Here is a 16,115-nt window from a genome sequence, read left to right as displayed (position 1 = left end):
TAATTTTCTGTCTAACTGATTTGTATCGATGATAACTACAGCAGTTTGGTCTATTCCTGAAAATAAGATCCAACTTTTAACCACAATGCTTCTGTAATGTTTTATTATATGTCAACAAAATAGCTTTTTTTTTTTTCATTTGATGTGTTGGTCGATTTAGACTCTTGGAAAGACCTTTGTTATGGATTTCCGTCTCCTTTTGCTGATTTAATAACCGGCACGTTCTTCTCTACCTGTTTGTTTCGAAAAACAATGTCAGCAACACTTTATTCTTCGGGTCTGAAATCATTTTTAGAATTAACCCATCGCCTGCTAACCTTAATTTGACTAACTATGGCCGACCGCTGACTGGGAACAATTAACTATTGTCATGGCGGTGCAGCGCTTAACCCACTACCACATGTAATTGTTATGGTTTTTCAAATGTCAGAGTTAATCTTGCAAAACAAACCAGCATTGAAAGATGGGGGAAAAAAAGGCTGCCTGTGCCAGTAGTAATGCAGAAGACAAGTGACCTCCTGTGGAAATGGTAAATTGGCAGAAAGATGTCCATGGTGCCTCATTTTGGGTTTCTCCTGAGGCCAGTGAGGCTCTTAAATGGCAAAACAAGACACTTGTTTTCAGAGATGTTCCTAAAAGTTTTGAATGTTGTGTTTTTACTTTAGAGCTTTTTCCCTCTTACTTTTTCTTCTTTTGTTTTTTAGTAAAATTTAAATGACTTGGTCATCAAACATCATTCCCCAGTCTAAAGAAATTCAAGAACAGATGAGAAAAAAACATTTTTGACATCTGTCACTCTTAAAGATGTACAAATGTTAACTCTTTTAAAAGTCTGTATGGAAATTTGATAGAGATGCCTTGGTATGACCTTAAACACACAATTCATGCTTTTATTAATTAAAACTCTTAAGAAAAGCATGAGCAAGAGTGGATCCAAGTTGCTTCATGATAATATAAAAGACTCTTTGCAAATAGTATTTTTTTCCCCCTGAAAATTCTGACGCAGCCTAGATAGAAAATTATAAAATAGAAATATTCTTTATTTTACCACGATGGGGAAAATTGATGTGTATCAGCAGAATAAAAAACTGTAGAGAAAATGTACAATATTGGAGAAATTATACTGGACCGGTATTAAAAATAGCATGTTCAAATACAATGAAATGTGCAACTACGTAGAGTTCTTTAAAAAGTATAGGAAGCGGCAACAGACAATTAAGAAATTTTAAACAAGTACTATGCAAATAACAGCAGGAATGTAAACATGTGGTGAGTTTGAGTTTCTTGGGAGCAGTGATGGTTGAAAAGTCTTCCAGCTGCTGGGAGGCAGCAGTCTGTTACTGAAGGACGTCTCCTGTTCAGCAACAGCTTCATCCATAGCAGTGAACTTTGTCCTGCACTGATGTTATTTCAGTTGCTCTGACTCCCTCCACTGGTGCAGGATCCAGGAGGCATCCTAGCACAAAGCTGGCCTTCCTGATGAGCTTATCTAATCCTCTCAGCTGTAGATAAGCTACTGTCCTCACAGACTGCTCTGTAGAAGACTGCCGATGCCTCCGCAGAGTCAAAAAAAAAAGGTCTTTATTAGTGTCCTCTGCACTCAAAAGACCCCTGGAGTCTGCTCTGACTCTTAGTGTAAAGCGCATCAGCGTTGACAGTTTTTTTTTTCTTTTGTCTGATTTAATAGTTAATTTTAAGTGAAACATCTCTGTCTTGTGATGGACTGCAGACCTGTCAAGGGTGTACCTGCCTCTCGTCCAGTGATTGCTGGAGATTGGTAGCAATCTTTGCTGCCAATCTCCAGCATGGGTGGATAGATGGGTGAAACGTGTTGTACACAAAGTGTAAGAAATCCAAAAGTGGGCACATATTTGCTCACAGCACTGCAAATTTTTACTTTCATTCATTCTTTTTAAAGTCAATGTATCTACACTGACTTCACACAACACACAACTGACACGTTAGGGTTGTGTTTTTGGATGCTAAATAATATTTTATTTAGTTAATTAGTGTTTACTTCAGTAGGTTTCTGCTTCTATATACACCGTTTTTTCTAAGCAACTGATGGACGTTAAGCTCTCCAAACTTTTGTGATTTGCTGACTGATAACACTTTAAACCCACAGAGCAACTGTGATTGACAAAACAATTTTCTATCATACTTTCTATCGCCACAAGATGGCAGCAGAGCCCCATGAGCGCAGCAATTGTTCTTTGTTCTGCAAGTGTTGAATGGTTGAATGACAATTTTCCCTGTAAGAGGCAGATAAATGAGATTTTAAAATGACAGTAGTACATAAAAATAACACTGTTCATACTTAATTAAAGTACTCCTGCTCAGGCATTAAAACAATCTTTCTTGTTTCAGTCTTTCCAACTTTGCCATTGTTTCTTTTTTTTGTTTTGTTTTTTATCTAAACCTCTTCACTTTTTCGATATTTTTCTCCCTCCCTATCCACACATTTTCCCTTCTCTCTCCGCTAGCATTTTTTCCTCCCTTTGTCCCCATCTCCCATCTCTTTCTTTTGTGCTTCCTCCCTCTTTGCATCCGGACGATAATTGGACCGTAATGTGCTGCCGGAAACGTGTCGTATTGTGACAATAGCAGTCCTCACTGCCTCAGCCAATTAGCCGTGGTACTGTTCTGCTTTCTGCTTTGTTACGGCTCTGTTAACATCCTGTCAGTGGCAAAATGGCACAGACCAAACGGCGGGGATGGCAGCTGAACCTCGCCAAAGTTTCTGTGCAAAGTCGGACACACACTCACATACATGTAGGTGAAGCACCTGTTAAAAAAGGGTGAACTGTAGACCCAAAATGCACAATTGCTCACAACAGTTTACACTCTCCTCCAGCAATAATGACCTAACCAGCTGTGAAGAGTCTGAGACCCGAACCTTTCCACAAATAGTTTGGTTTGTTAAACAAAGCATAGATAGACTGTAGGCTGAGGCTACAAGCACTGACTTTGTGGTTTGTGCTATTTGGACAAACGGCATACACAGGGAAAATATTATTTACAAATTTTACTGGAAATCTTTATTTTTTTAAAATGGTTTTTAACAGATTTAATTAAAAACTGTCAGAAAAAGCAGCACCCATAATAAGTAGTGACACGCCTGGTAAAGATGTGTGAAAAGCCTACAATACATTAATTATACAGGCACACAGATTAGAGAGAAAATGTTCTTAACAGTCAAGCTATGGGGATGGACTATGGGGAGAAGCCGGAGTACCCAGAGAGAACCCAAGCATGCATAGGGAGAATATGGAAACTCCATTCAGAAAGACCCCAGCTTGGATTCAAACCGGGAGCTTTGGCTGCAAGGCTACAGTTCTACCAACTGCGCTGCCTTGCAGCCCCAACAACAACTTGTTTTATTTATTTTTTGCCACCACTTTGCAGAATGATGGTAAAGGAGGTTTAAAACCCTTAAAATCTCACTTTTGTGCTAAAGCTGTACACATCTTTGCAGGGGGTCCCAATAATATTGTAGGGTTCCGTATATTCAGTATGTAGATCAAAGTCTCTTGTGTTTAACAAAAATGGAGCTCTGTTATTTGATCCAACTTTATTTGTTCTTTGTTTTAATCTTCTGTTCTGTTTGTAAAGCCATAAAATTTCTGATCTCCGTCTCTGCATCTTTTTCTCTTTCCCTACAGTAAAGCTAACCTTGTTGTTTTAAAAGCGTCTTTTATAGATAAATTGGTAATGGTAACTCATGATCAAAGAAAACACGATGTTCTTCAGCAAACTAACTCATTTTCCTCGTCTCCTCAGGGCACTCTCATCCAGCACCTGAAAGAACACATTCTCCACGGCAACCTGACCTCCAGTGACGTCATCATCTACTACACTACTGTAAGTTGTATCGAAATTACTACACTTAAAATCGCCCAACATTTTAAAGCCAACTTGAAGATTTTCTGCACTATAAAACTATTTTTGTTTCTGAAGGCTTCAAAAGTTTGTGACATCTTATGAATTTCTCAACACACTTCACTCCCGTTTCACTGGAGCAGATCTGTGCGGGGGGTTCATGCTGCCGGCCCAGACAATCATTTCCACACTTTTCTTATTCAGAACTGATGTGCACATGAAGCCTAACAACAGCTAGAATCTCCTTTCTCGGGATTGTTGCTAATTGGAGCCTCGTTGTCTTTTTTTTAATCAAATTTAGTTGTTGAGCAAAGCTTCATGTATTGATCTTGTGATGTCACACATTTATTTTCCTTTCTTTATACGTCAGATACAACAAACTGAGTTATTACAAATTGCTTAGAGAACCCCCAACTGATAACGTCCAGCTATGTCTAGAAAAATAATTTGATATCTAAGCCTAATCGAGTGCTAAAGCTATATTTTCATTTCCTCCAATATGAACGTTTAAATCACAGCCACTGTGTAAAAAAACACACAAAAAAACCCGCATAACTTTATCACCTTAATAATCTGTTCATAAGTACCATTGCATCAATTGTTTGGCTTTAAATTCTATCATCTAAAGTAATCAGCACACAGACAATGTGAACGAACCCAGAATGAAAACAGGATGCACACAAACTGGTATCAGTATGAATAACTGGATAATTACTGAAAGTAATTTGTAAGTAAGTTTATGAACTTGTTTTCAACTTGTTCACCCCTTTGAATACTGATGTGTGCCGTCAGCGATGGCGCGCTGTTGAGAAAGTAGCCAGTCGTCTCTTCCTCCTTTTGAACAGAAGGAACTTCCCTGTAGTGTTCAGCAGACAGGGGAACTGAGAATACATCTTCAGGAAATCATTAACTCTCTTCAAAAAAAAAAAAAAAAATGAAGAAATCGAGCTATACTTTAGGCCTGGCACACACTTTGTGATTAAAAATCGTCCTGAGCAATCTTGATATAAAATCTTAATTCCTTCATGTCACGTCATGACGCCAGATGCTAGACTTTATGATTTATTTCTGCAGCAGAATCATGCCAGAGAAGTCTGACAAATCTGTCCAACAATTCATGGGATGTAAGTGGAGGTTTTTGCTTCCAATATTAGAGTAGGACTCTGAAAAGAAGCAGAGGAAGATGAGGAAAAGGCAGCAGATGTGAAACCGCAAAAAAAAAAAAAAAAAAAATAGAGAAAGTAATAATACACCAGTCACATTTCACAAGTTCCTCTGAAACTGTTGAAACTTTGTGTATGTTTGTTGTATATGGCATTTGAACTTGACATTACTGGCCAAATAAGCAAACCTGGACAAAACTGATGAAAGCACGTTGATGAAAAAATGTCAAGCTTTAGATTTTATGATTGCTATGTTTTATTTGGGTCAGTTAAATTCAAGTTGTAATTCCTGAGAACAAAGCTGCCTATGTTTTCCACAAACTGAGCACTCAACTTTATCTTCTGTATGGAAATGCATCAGTCCATGTCTTGTTAAAACTCTGTAACCTGGATCAATCTGGCGCCCCTCAACAAAACCATAAAACAAAAAATGTCACCTTTAAAAAAGGAAAAAGTTTTCTTCAAATTAAAGGCATAATATTTGGATTTTTTGCGGAGAATTGTTTGGTTTCTCATCTCAGTCTGTGGCCCACAGCCCATAAAATGTACAAGTTTAAAATATGAAAACTTTTCATCCTCCCCTTTCAAAAGACAAGTTTTCATATGATAAACTTCTGTTTTATTGAGTTTTAGAAGCAGTTAACTCTATTATTTAGTCTCCATACTTTGGCTGTGAAGAATTCATTTTGTCTACTAGTCCCAAATCACCGCAAAACTTTGATTTCTGCTTGAGGTTGACGATTAGTCTACTTTCAACAGAGAGATCAACTGCCTGACCAAAAGCGTCGCCACTACTTGGTATTGTTAAAGCCGCTGTTTTAGCCCTGCAGATGCTTTTTCCACAAAGTGGAATCAATATTCGCATTATTAGTACCAACGGAGAGCGCCGCCAAAGCTGCACCGCAGCACGCTGCCAAATGAGAAACGCAATCATGCGAATCGCTGTCTGCGGGAGTCGTCCATTTATCCATGTTGATGACAAAAGGAGTGTTTATTTCAGATAACTTATCAGTGTGGATGGATCTGTGTCTATGTGTGTTTTCTTAGACCGGCTGGATGATGTGGAACTGGCTGGTGTCTGCTCTGGCAGTGGGGGCCTCGGTGGTTTTATACGATGGTTCACCGCTAATGCCAACAGCCAATGTGCTGTGGGACCTGACGGACAAGCTGGGGTGAGTTAGCAACGCACACATGCACAAAAAACACACAAACCGGAAAGAGTGACTGCAGGAAAAACAAGGTGACAGGAACGTTGTGTTGTTTCTGGGAAGGAAATCATCCTAGGAGTGATCAGAGTTTTCTTTTTATTACAGATTTTCTCCAAATGGGCGGCCTTTTCATTTAGGGACACAGAGGAGTTTGACATTGAAAAGAAATAAAGTTTCCTTTTGAAATTGTAATTTGAATGTTTTCAGTGCCCTACAAGGTTTGGGAATGTCATTGGTGAAAATATTAAGCAAATGGGTTTCAAATGAGGAAAAGAAAAGTTATTTTTCATTCCTGCTACAGAACAATCCTCCACAGTTATTACCATCCCTGGTAAATATACATGAACAGGTTTAAAATAATCTCACCGTGTATTCTTACAAATAGAAATAGTTGAAGAAAAGAAAAAAACAACCTCTAATTTATGTGCATTATTTCAGAGTGGGGGAATAAACTCCACTGTGTCAAAATTATCAGTACACTGAAATTGACATTACTGTAAAAATAAATAAAAATGAAAAAGTTTAAAATTTAAGTTATTCTTTATATTTTAAAGCTGGAGTGTCAATGCATCTTATATCCTGGACTTCCTGTTTCCTTGTGATATACTTATTTCAACTCGCACAGATCCATTTCTCTCCGTTAGCCACTCTTCAAAATGGGAAAGAGAAGAGACCATGGCATTAAAGAAAGACAGATGTGTGTTGAAGCGCTGAGACAAATAAAAGTCCTTATTACCCAAATTGATCAGATAGTCCTATAACAATCTGTTATTGTTCGTTTAAGCTAGATTTTATTTTTCAGTTAGAGTCTTGGAGTCTTCAAACAGATTCAAAATTACAATTTTACTGTAATTTAAGAGAAAATTCAACACAGTCAATGTAATACCGATTTTGTTTGATGGTATAAATGTGATTAACTTGTTTTCTCCATTTTAAAAACGCTGTAATGTCTAAAAGTTGAAAGTGAAGTTTAAGAAAAGAGTGTCTGAAACATTAATATGCCTGTTTATTGATTCATGAGATTCAGGATAAGGTGGATATACAAATGGAGAGAGCATTTTTTTTAAAACCACAGAATCAATCAACTGCTTATCTAATTGAGAACTTGTACATGCAGAAGGGTGGCCATGAATAAAGATTTGTTCAGGGTTTAATGGGTTTTTAGATGGCAGATCAAAATTACTTAGTAAGCTTTTGTTTTCCATTTACTGACGCAGCATTTATTGGACAAGGTTAAAGGAAGAAAGATGGTATTGAAAATGAAATGTAAGGGACAGGACAGCTAAAGTTTAGGCATCATTAGTTTGATTTTTCAAATATAGACAACATCAAAAGCAGACAAAACAGCTTCTGAATTTAGTAGTGCTTTTTATTCTGTGCAGAATCTTTTCCCTCTTTTGCTACTCTAGTCTTCCATAGTGATACAATACAAGCAAATATTAGCTTTTTAGTTAGTAAATCTTCTCAGAAAGCTAGCCTGCAGTCTGTTGCTTAACCGACATGCAAATCACATTTCTTCAACTCTACTTTGGAAAAGTAGAGTTGGAAAAATGCTTTGCTCACTCTGCTTTCACACCGCGACTGTTCACAACTGAAAAATAGTCAAATTTGTGTCTTGTTAAAAGATCGTTATTCAGACAGCTGAGCATCACTGCACAGCAACAGGTGTGGGAGAGCAGAGCTGCTTTACTTCATGCTTCATATAGCTGCAGATAACCCCAGTCATCTGCGCTCTTCCTACTCTTTCATTAAAGAGTCCTAAAGCTGTTAAAACACCGGGACTACACCATAATAACCAAATCATGTCTATGCTTCAGTTAAGTGAGCTCAGCTTTGTGTATTATGGATTTGATCCACTTTTAAAATAGATGTGGCTGTAAGTTTGGTTGCCAAAGCTTCTGCTGATCAGTATAAAAAACATTTGTAATAACTGCAGTTTCTTTACAAGCCGTCTTTCTTTCCATCCCTAAAGAAATATTCTCACACACCACCTTCCTTAATAAAACACACACAATATTTACAACAGATCTTGTCTTGGCTAAATGTCTTTTTGCTGTTCCCGTTCCCACTTTCAATACCATAAACACTACTTTATAAACCCTATTGGTCGATCTGTAAGGGCAAAAGTATTAAAGTTTGTAGATGTGTGAGCTGTGATGGGTTTAATTTGTAAAAGACAAATAGTATGAACATATTTTTTTCCTTCACTTTAAGATTGTGTGCTTTGTCAGAGTAAATTCTGAGCATTTCCAATTAAAACTTTAGAAAGGTTTATGTAAGTCGTAAAGGAGTTTGATGATTGCTGCCAAAATACAATGTGCCAGTACTTTTAGCAGTTGTGTTCTTAATTGTCTTTGTGAAATGAAGCCCCTGAGCAGTTTTTAAGATAACTTCTTGTTTTTTTTATTTAGTGAAATTGTCAGCCTGATTGTTGTATCCTGTTCCTTCAAGCTGCTCAGGGACACAGTTATCTAACTGCCTAAATATAGCGCCTCGCAGAATTGTTCATACCGCTATAACTTTTTCTCATTTTATCACATTGTAAACATCAATGTATTTTATTACAGTTTTATGTCAAACTCCAACACAAATCAGTACGTAATTACAAAGTAACATTACAATTCATGTTTTCTTCTTGTCTCAAGCTTATTCAGATTGGATTGGTAGCATTCATAAACATAATTTTCTTTTTACAGATTCTCAATTTAATTTAGGTCTAGACTTTGACTGGGTCATTCTATAACGCGAATATGCTTTTGGTTAAGTCCTTCTGTTTTGCTCTGGTTGTATGTTTTGGTTGTGTGTGCAATGTTCCAGTTGCAAATGAAAGCTTGGATTCAGTATTTGGTAGGTCATATATTTCAGCTGTGGTGCATTTTGGCTTGTTTGACGGATTCCGGATGCTCTTTATGCCGACAGCTAATGTTGCTTTTGAGTAGCTGAGATACCAAATATCAGAGAGAGGAGTGGGAAATTGTGATATTGATAAGAAAGAAAAATAATCAGAAAATCATAATTAGTATCAACATTGCAATTTTCAGCCAAAGCAAACTTAGATTCTCAAATCCCACCCATCACCATGTTTAACTATGAGAATAGTTCGTTAAAGATATTGTGAGGGTTAATATACCATTGACTTGTATTTTCTAACAAGTAGCAGGCCATAATGGACCAACTGTATTTATTCTAAGACTGAATCACATACAGGTGGACTCACTTTAGTAATTTAGTTACAGCTGAAGGTGTTCAGTTTACGGGTTTTGGGGCATTTAAAGAAGGGGTGTTATTTTTTCCCTTCCACTTTACAATTGTGCACCACTTATCATTTAATATCTCGATAACATACAATGACATTTGGTTGGAATGTGACGAATTGATTTTTTTTGTGCAATTTAAAAACCAATAAAATAGCCTAATTGTTGAAAAGGTTTTCAATTCATTCTACAATAAAAAAAAACAAACAGCTCCTTTGACTAAAGAAAAACCAAAGATTCAATACTTAAGAATAAAGTTGTTTAGAGATGGTAATAATTGAAAATAAAAACAACAACCCAATATTATGAAGTCCACAAAAAGCCTTGTCAGCCCTCAACTCCCTTCTGCACTTGGTTTGTCCTTCAGCAAATATATCAGTTCAGAATTTTGTCATTTTAGTCCATGACTGTGACTGTGCATTACTGTCCACACTCTGTCAGGCAGATGTTACAAAAAAGTACCACGGTCAGCAAAAGTGAGACTTAAACGCAGTGATACCTGTGTGAAACATCTTTACAGATGACACATTGCCTTCAGCAAGGAGGGGAATAATAGAAAGGACATTTTGACACCCTGGAAGTTTCAAAACTGCAAAGAAACGCTCCTCTTGCAAAAATCTTTGACAGGAACTATTAGTAGATTCCAAAGTTACTGATGTCTGTTTAAATGTTCCTGTTGAGTTGAGCATTTACCATATGATGTCATTCAATTTTTTTTAATGGGGAAACTTGAATGAACAGGATTGGAATATACTAAGCAAAAGTGCCTATACAGAAGTGCTTAATAAAAAATGACTCGTATGACAGAAAGATGGATAATACCTTAAATTGTGAGAAACCTGAACCAATTAGATGCTGATATTGCTACCTTAGACATATTCTTTAGAACCTGAAGGCAGTGGGGGGAAAATAAAACCCTCTGGGAAGACTGCCATACATTTTTACAGTTTTTCCTTCTGAACTGACGTCGGACTTTTTAATTGGAGCTGAAACTGTCAGAGACCTGGAAAACGTAAAACCTACTGTTAGGCTTTGCCTCTTACCTTGAATTTTGTTAGTCATTTGTGTGATGCTAATAATTTAATTGCTCCTATGCCTCAGTTTTTTGAGCTATTGACCTTTTGAAATAGTTTTTTGAAGCAAAAACTGATAATGGTTCATGCAGTATTGAGTCAGAATGTTACAAAAAATAATCATAGTGAAAGGCTGATATTTTTGATCACTCCATGAAATGAAGCTCTAAAGAGGCTAACCAAGGAACGCCACAAAGTTCAGGTTAATCAAGTTCTGTCATCTTCAAATAAATTGCTGATAATCTCCAGTTTTTTCTCGTAGATTTTTTATTTTTTTTTACAAACTTCTGGTTGAAGTAATTTTACTTTTTAAATTAAGAAACCAAATTAAGTTATTATTTTTTCCACCTGTGCCACTGTCAAAACTACAGCAACATCCACAGTTATTTGCAGCCATAAAAGATTTTTACAGAGATTTCTGTGTTGATCATTATCCTGCTGAAAGATTCGGTGACAGTCCATAATTTCTTTATAAGAGTTCATCTTGTTTTTATTTTGAATGTTTGAGACATTTCAAAGTGATTACAATGTCATGCAGGCTCACGGCATCATGAGCCTCTGTCTCTTCACCCCACCTGGAGTACTTGTTGGAAAAAAGCTCTTAGTTTCAGTTAAAATCCCAGGAGACATTATAAAACAACCATAAGCCACCTTAAACATTTAATAATTTGTTATTGAGTATCTGTTGCAACTTTGGTCTCATCAAAAGTTAATAATTAACATATTTACATGTTTCCATTTGTGCTAGTAGGACAGAAAAGTCCACTAGACCTCAGCACCACTTTGTGCTGTAATTTTCTAACAGTGAGTTTGGAGATTTCTTTGCCGTCCAGAAGATAAAAAAAACATTACTTGAATGGCATGTTTCCTGTCTTTCACAGTTTTAGGAATACTACAATGAAAAAGTACTTTTAAGGGTGTTTTACACACCTCGTCCTGGGATGCCAGTAATTTTGAAGGGCACTCCATGCTCTGACAGAGACTGCAATCTCTTGATGCAGTGTGAAGCACAGAACATCTGAATGCACTGACAACTTCCCATGAGCAAGGTGTACATAGGAAAGATTTTAGTGAAACTATCCCGCCGGACCAAAGTGGAAACAGAATTGAATGTATTCCTGCATGTAGCAAAGAAAAGGTTACAGCATTTAATTTCTGACAGGTTCTGTGTGTGAGTGTGACTCCTGAAGCTCCTGTGTTCTCAGAGGATCTTCTTGTCTCTTCAATCTCTTGTCCATTTGTGTCAAATCCTGATGTGGCAGAAGATTATTTTTAACAAGACTTAAGCGACAGTTTATTCATTGTTCAGTTATTGACAGTGTAAAATGTCAATTGTTCTTCTTTAGAACAAAGAATAAAGTTGAAGTTATTGTGTCATACCCACACTGGGAATAAAAATGAAAAAAAAAAATGCAGTATCTAAATGAAATGTTTAATTTCTTAAAACAAAAATAGGACACTACAATTGCTATAACTGGCCTGTTTGCCACAAAATTAGTATTAGTTTGTGTTAAAATTACAAAAAGATCCACTATTCCTAGCTTTCAGAACCGCTTAAATATTTGCTAATCTTAAAACTGTATTCCTTCAAGCAGCAGTTTTGCATGGTTCCTTTTTGTCCGGGACACCTGTGAAGAGAGCAAAGGCTCTTATTTACACCCCAGTGACTTACTTGCCAGAGAACAAATGGAAAGGTAGTTTAGAATAGACGCAATGAAAAGTGGAGCTTCAGCTGCTGCATCACGACGTGGAGCGGGGACGCATAATGCAATAATTGCTCTGAGGTGTTTTTGTGTCTGATTGCTTTTGAGCATCTCTTATTGATTTAGCAGCTTCCAGTTACACGTCCCCCTTGAAACGCACACGTCAGGTCATGCTGTCACACAACCCCCAGAGGCAAAGACTCGCAGCTTCTCCTCCTCCCTCCATCTTAAACACCCAATTAGCAGCCGCACCTGGCCACCTGCCTCCAATCAGAGCGGCGGGGCTGTTTCCATGGCAGCAAGCAACGAACAAATCCAGATGCAGATAGGGGGTCAGGGATGATGGATGAAAGAGAGAGGGACTTTGTGTGCAGATGACAAACAGATTTTGGGGAGGAGTGTCATCTGTGGAGTCAGATGGCTGCAGCCAAATGTGGAGATCAGGTATTAACTGTTCTTAAGGGATCATGCGTTATTAATTGGATTAAATTCATAAAGTTTAATCCGAAAATAGGTACCGGTATGTGTATATTTGGGGTGTATGGTTAAATTTTGACCAGTACGTATAATTAATACTCGGTAAACTGAAGTTTGTTCACCCAGTTCTTATTTATACAACATACATTCTTTTAAAATCTCTCCACCCCAAAACTGGTTAAAATACATCAGTGAAAGCTGGTAATTGTTGGCCTTTGTCCTTTTGAATGTGTATAACTTCTGACCGGAGAGTACATTATGCTTTATTGAACTCTGATGCCTTAAAACTGTAATAAAGTGGAATTAATTCAGATAACCGCTTACAGCAAACAGAAACCTAACCATGCAACTTTCTGTTCTCTTGAAAGAAAAAAAAAAAAACAAAAATCAAAAGGGTTAATACTATTCAAATTTACCAACTTTCATGGATACAGCATTTTAGAAAATTGGCAAAATGTCTCCAAATTCTCAGTTTTTCAGAACCTTATTGCTTAAAATGGCATCCTGTGGCTGTAGTCAATAGAGAAGTTAATCAGAATCAACATGACCAAGGAGTAAATGCATCAGACACGTGGCTTCATTCCACCCAATACCACCCAATTCTTCTTGGGACCTTTACCACTTCACCCCATCTCACCCTCGCTCCGGTCATTCACCCCATCTGCCACATCTATTAACCACAAGTGGAACAAATAACAGCTTTCATCACAAACTGATTCTTGGCCATTTGATCAATAAAGCACCAAAGGATTGTGTCTTCCACATACAGATAGATGTTGGGTTTGTTTTTGAGTGGACAAATTGTCTATTACAATGATAAGAGGCAAGTTGATTGATTAAGACGTCAACAAAAATAACTTGAAAGGACGAGAATGCAGATATTCCCATTCACAGACATTAAAAGGCCCTTTTGTTTGGTTCCAAAATTAAAACCGCCTGCAATAAAAAGTGACGCTTCGCCCCTTCATGCCTTCCACACATGTTGTGCAACTGTTGTCAGCTGCCAGGGTGACTTCCACTCACCAAGAAGGAAACTTCTGAAATCATTCAATTTCACGATTGTTAAGTGCAAACATTTTGTCGATACTTTTCCTAGCGGAGCATCTAAAATTGAGACATTTTGTCCTCCTTGTCTGGCCAATACTCTGCAAGTCTTTTTGTGTTTGTTCAGGTGAAAGTCAATTCCCAGTCACCCCTTTCCTCATTTTTTATCGAGGCTTAACTGAGCACACGGGCTGCGTTTCTGCATCACCTTGCTTTACATTTACACAGTGACTCATTCTTCTCCACTGGGAGCTTCCAAGTACAACAGGCAACTGAGCAGCTCCATTGGAGCAGATGGGATTAAGGGCAAAGGCTGCTCAGTAACTTGTGCCCCTTTTAGGCTTTTATTTACATTCAGCTCAGATTCAGTGAAGCAATAAATGGAGCAATACCACGGTTCTGGCTAAGCAGCAATGTCACAGTCACTCCAGCGGTCTGGCATCGCCTCCTTTTATTTTAAAAATGGTTCATTTATCAATTTCTTTACCATTAAATAATTCTTAACCGAGATTTGTGCAAATTCTTAAATAGATTACATTTCTTTTTCGCGTAATTAATTTTTTTATTTTAAGTTTTCAATGGTGTTAATAAATAATAATATGAGAGTTTTACATTTTTTGGGCATGCTATTGCATGGTCCATAACAGGAGAGTGTGCACATTTTTTTCTTGCAGAAAGTTCCAGGAAAACATCTGGAATGTTCTTCATTTATCCAGCAATGTGTGCTTCATAATTTAGAGTACAATACCTGTAGGAGGCTATAAATGGTGACTAAGATTCTTGATACCTCTGATACAAATCTGTTTTTTCCCAGAAAACTAATATTCTGTCACTAGAATGAACTATTGAGGAATTATTCATTTTTCTTTCTTTTGTTCCCAAAATTCATGTCTGTGTCCACTTTTCTCATTTCTAGCATCACCATCTTTGGCACTGGGGCTAAGTGGCTGTCGTTGGTGCAGGAGAAGAACCTCAAACCTTGTGAGTAACCCATCCACAGCACGCACGCATGCACGCACACACACACGCACGCACGCACCCACACACACACACACACACACACGCACACACACCCACACACACACACACACACACACATGCATTAACTTTGAAGGGCAAACACAAACATAGATATAACGACGAGCTTCTAAGAAAAACCCACTCGTATACTCTTAGAGGATGAAATATGAATAGATTATGATTATGAAAAAAAATGGACAACATTTTAATTATATTTATTTCTGGCGACCAAAACGGTTCCAGTGCTGTAAATACCAAGAGTGGCTTGGAAAAATATGAATTCCCTTGAACTTGTACGCATTTTCTTTGTCATTACATCTACTCACTCCAGTGTATTTTATTGGAATTTAATGTGACTAATGTGTTGTTTCATTTGTATGCAACCCTGTATGACACCTATAAATAAAATCCACCACAACAAATTGTTTTCAGAAGTCACCTAATGTGTGTAGGGCGTCTGACAAACACAGCAAAAACAGTATTGTGGTCAGATCAGACTACAGTTTTACTACTTAGGCCATGGAAAGCTTTATGTGTTCTGGAAAAATAAGCACTGGGCATCATCTTAATACCCATCCTGAAGTTTGATATTTGTGAAATATATGAGGGAATAAGAATGTTAGAAGATTATAAACTCATTGAATTGAATTTTGTTTTAATGATGCAGTGTTTAAACTTGAGCTGCATTCACAGATTTTTAACTGAACGGAAAAACACAATTTCAAAATATTTGTCTGAACTTCAGCAGGGATTTTAATATCTGCAGTTGATATTTATAAATCCTCAATAAAACAGGGAAGTTCAACTCCTTTCATTTAAATGCTGTTCAGAGTTCAGAATGTGACTGATCTCTGTGGCTCTTTTTTATTTCTAGTCAGGATTATAAGTATTCAAAAATAGCAACTGTTGTTAAAAATAGTGTTTATAAATTAGACTTTTCTTTGATCCATGAAATAGACTCTGTCGTTTGTGTAGATAAACCGTCTCCACGCACTTCAGACTAATGAAGAAAACTGAGACAAAACACAGGGAGCATCTGATCTTTTCGAACGGAACCAGTTAACGTAGCGTGAGCTACAGAACTGGTCTTGCACTTTAGTGTTAAAGTCCTGAAAGACATCATCTTTCTTTTTTTTTTTTTTGCCTTCCCCTTCCCAAGCCACATGATCCAGCTGGCATTGTGTATGTGTGTGGTGTGTGTGTGTGTGTGGATTCTTATTAGTAAGAGACCGAGGCAAAGGGAGATGTTTCTAGCTGTGTGAGTTTAAGAATGTGTGTGTGTGTGTAGCGTGTG

At 37.3% G+C, this 16,115-nt stretch overlaps 1 protein-coding gene across 1 annotated transcript in view; it reads left to right on the top strand.

Annotated features, from left to right (window-relative positions):
- Nucleotides 1-16,115, top strand: part of aacs (acetoacetyl-CoA synthetase) — a 38,276-nt gene that overhangs the window by 10,959 nt on the left and 11,202 nt on the right. Inside the window, exons 9-11 of the mRNA XM_008418035.2 lie at nt 3,781-3,861; nt 6,090-6,214; nt 14,718-14,782. Of these exons, the coding sequence (XP_008416257.1) occupies nt 3,781-3,861; nt 6,090-6,214; nt 14,718-14,782 (271 nt within the window). The remainder of the gene's footprint in view (nt 1-3,780; nt 3,862-6,089; nt 6,215-14,717; nt 14,783-16,115) is intronic.

Source organism: Poecilia reticulata, linkage group LG9 (genome assembly GCF_000633615.1).
Source record: "Poecilia reticulata strain Guanapo linkage group LG9, Guppy_female_1.0+MT, whole genome shotgun sequence".
NCBI classification, from domain to species: Eukaryota; Metazoa; Chordata; class Actinopteri; order Cyprinodontiformes; family Poeciliidae; genus Poecilia; species Poecilia reticulata.
The sequence above is the reverse complement of the archived record's forward strand: the minus strand, read 5'-3'. Positions and strand labels throughout refer to the sequence as shown.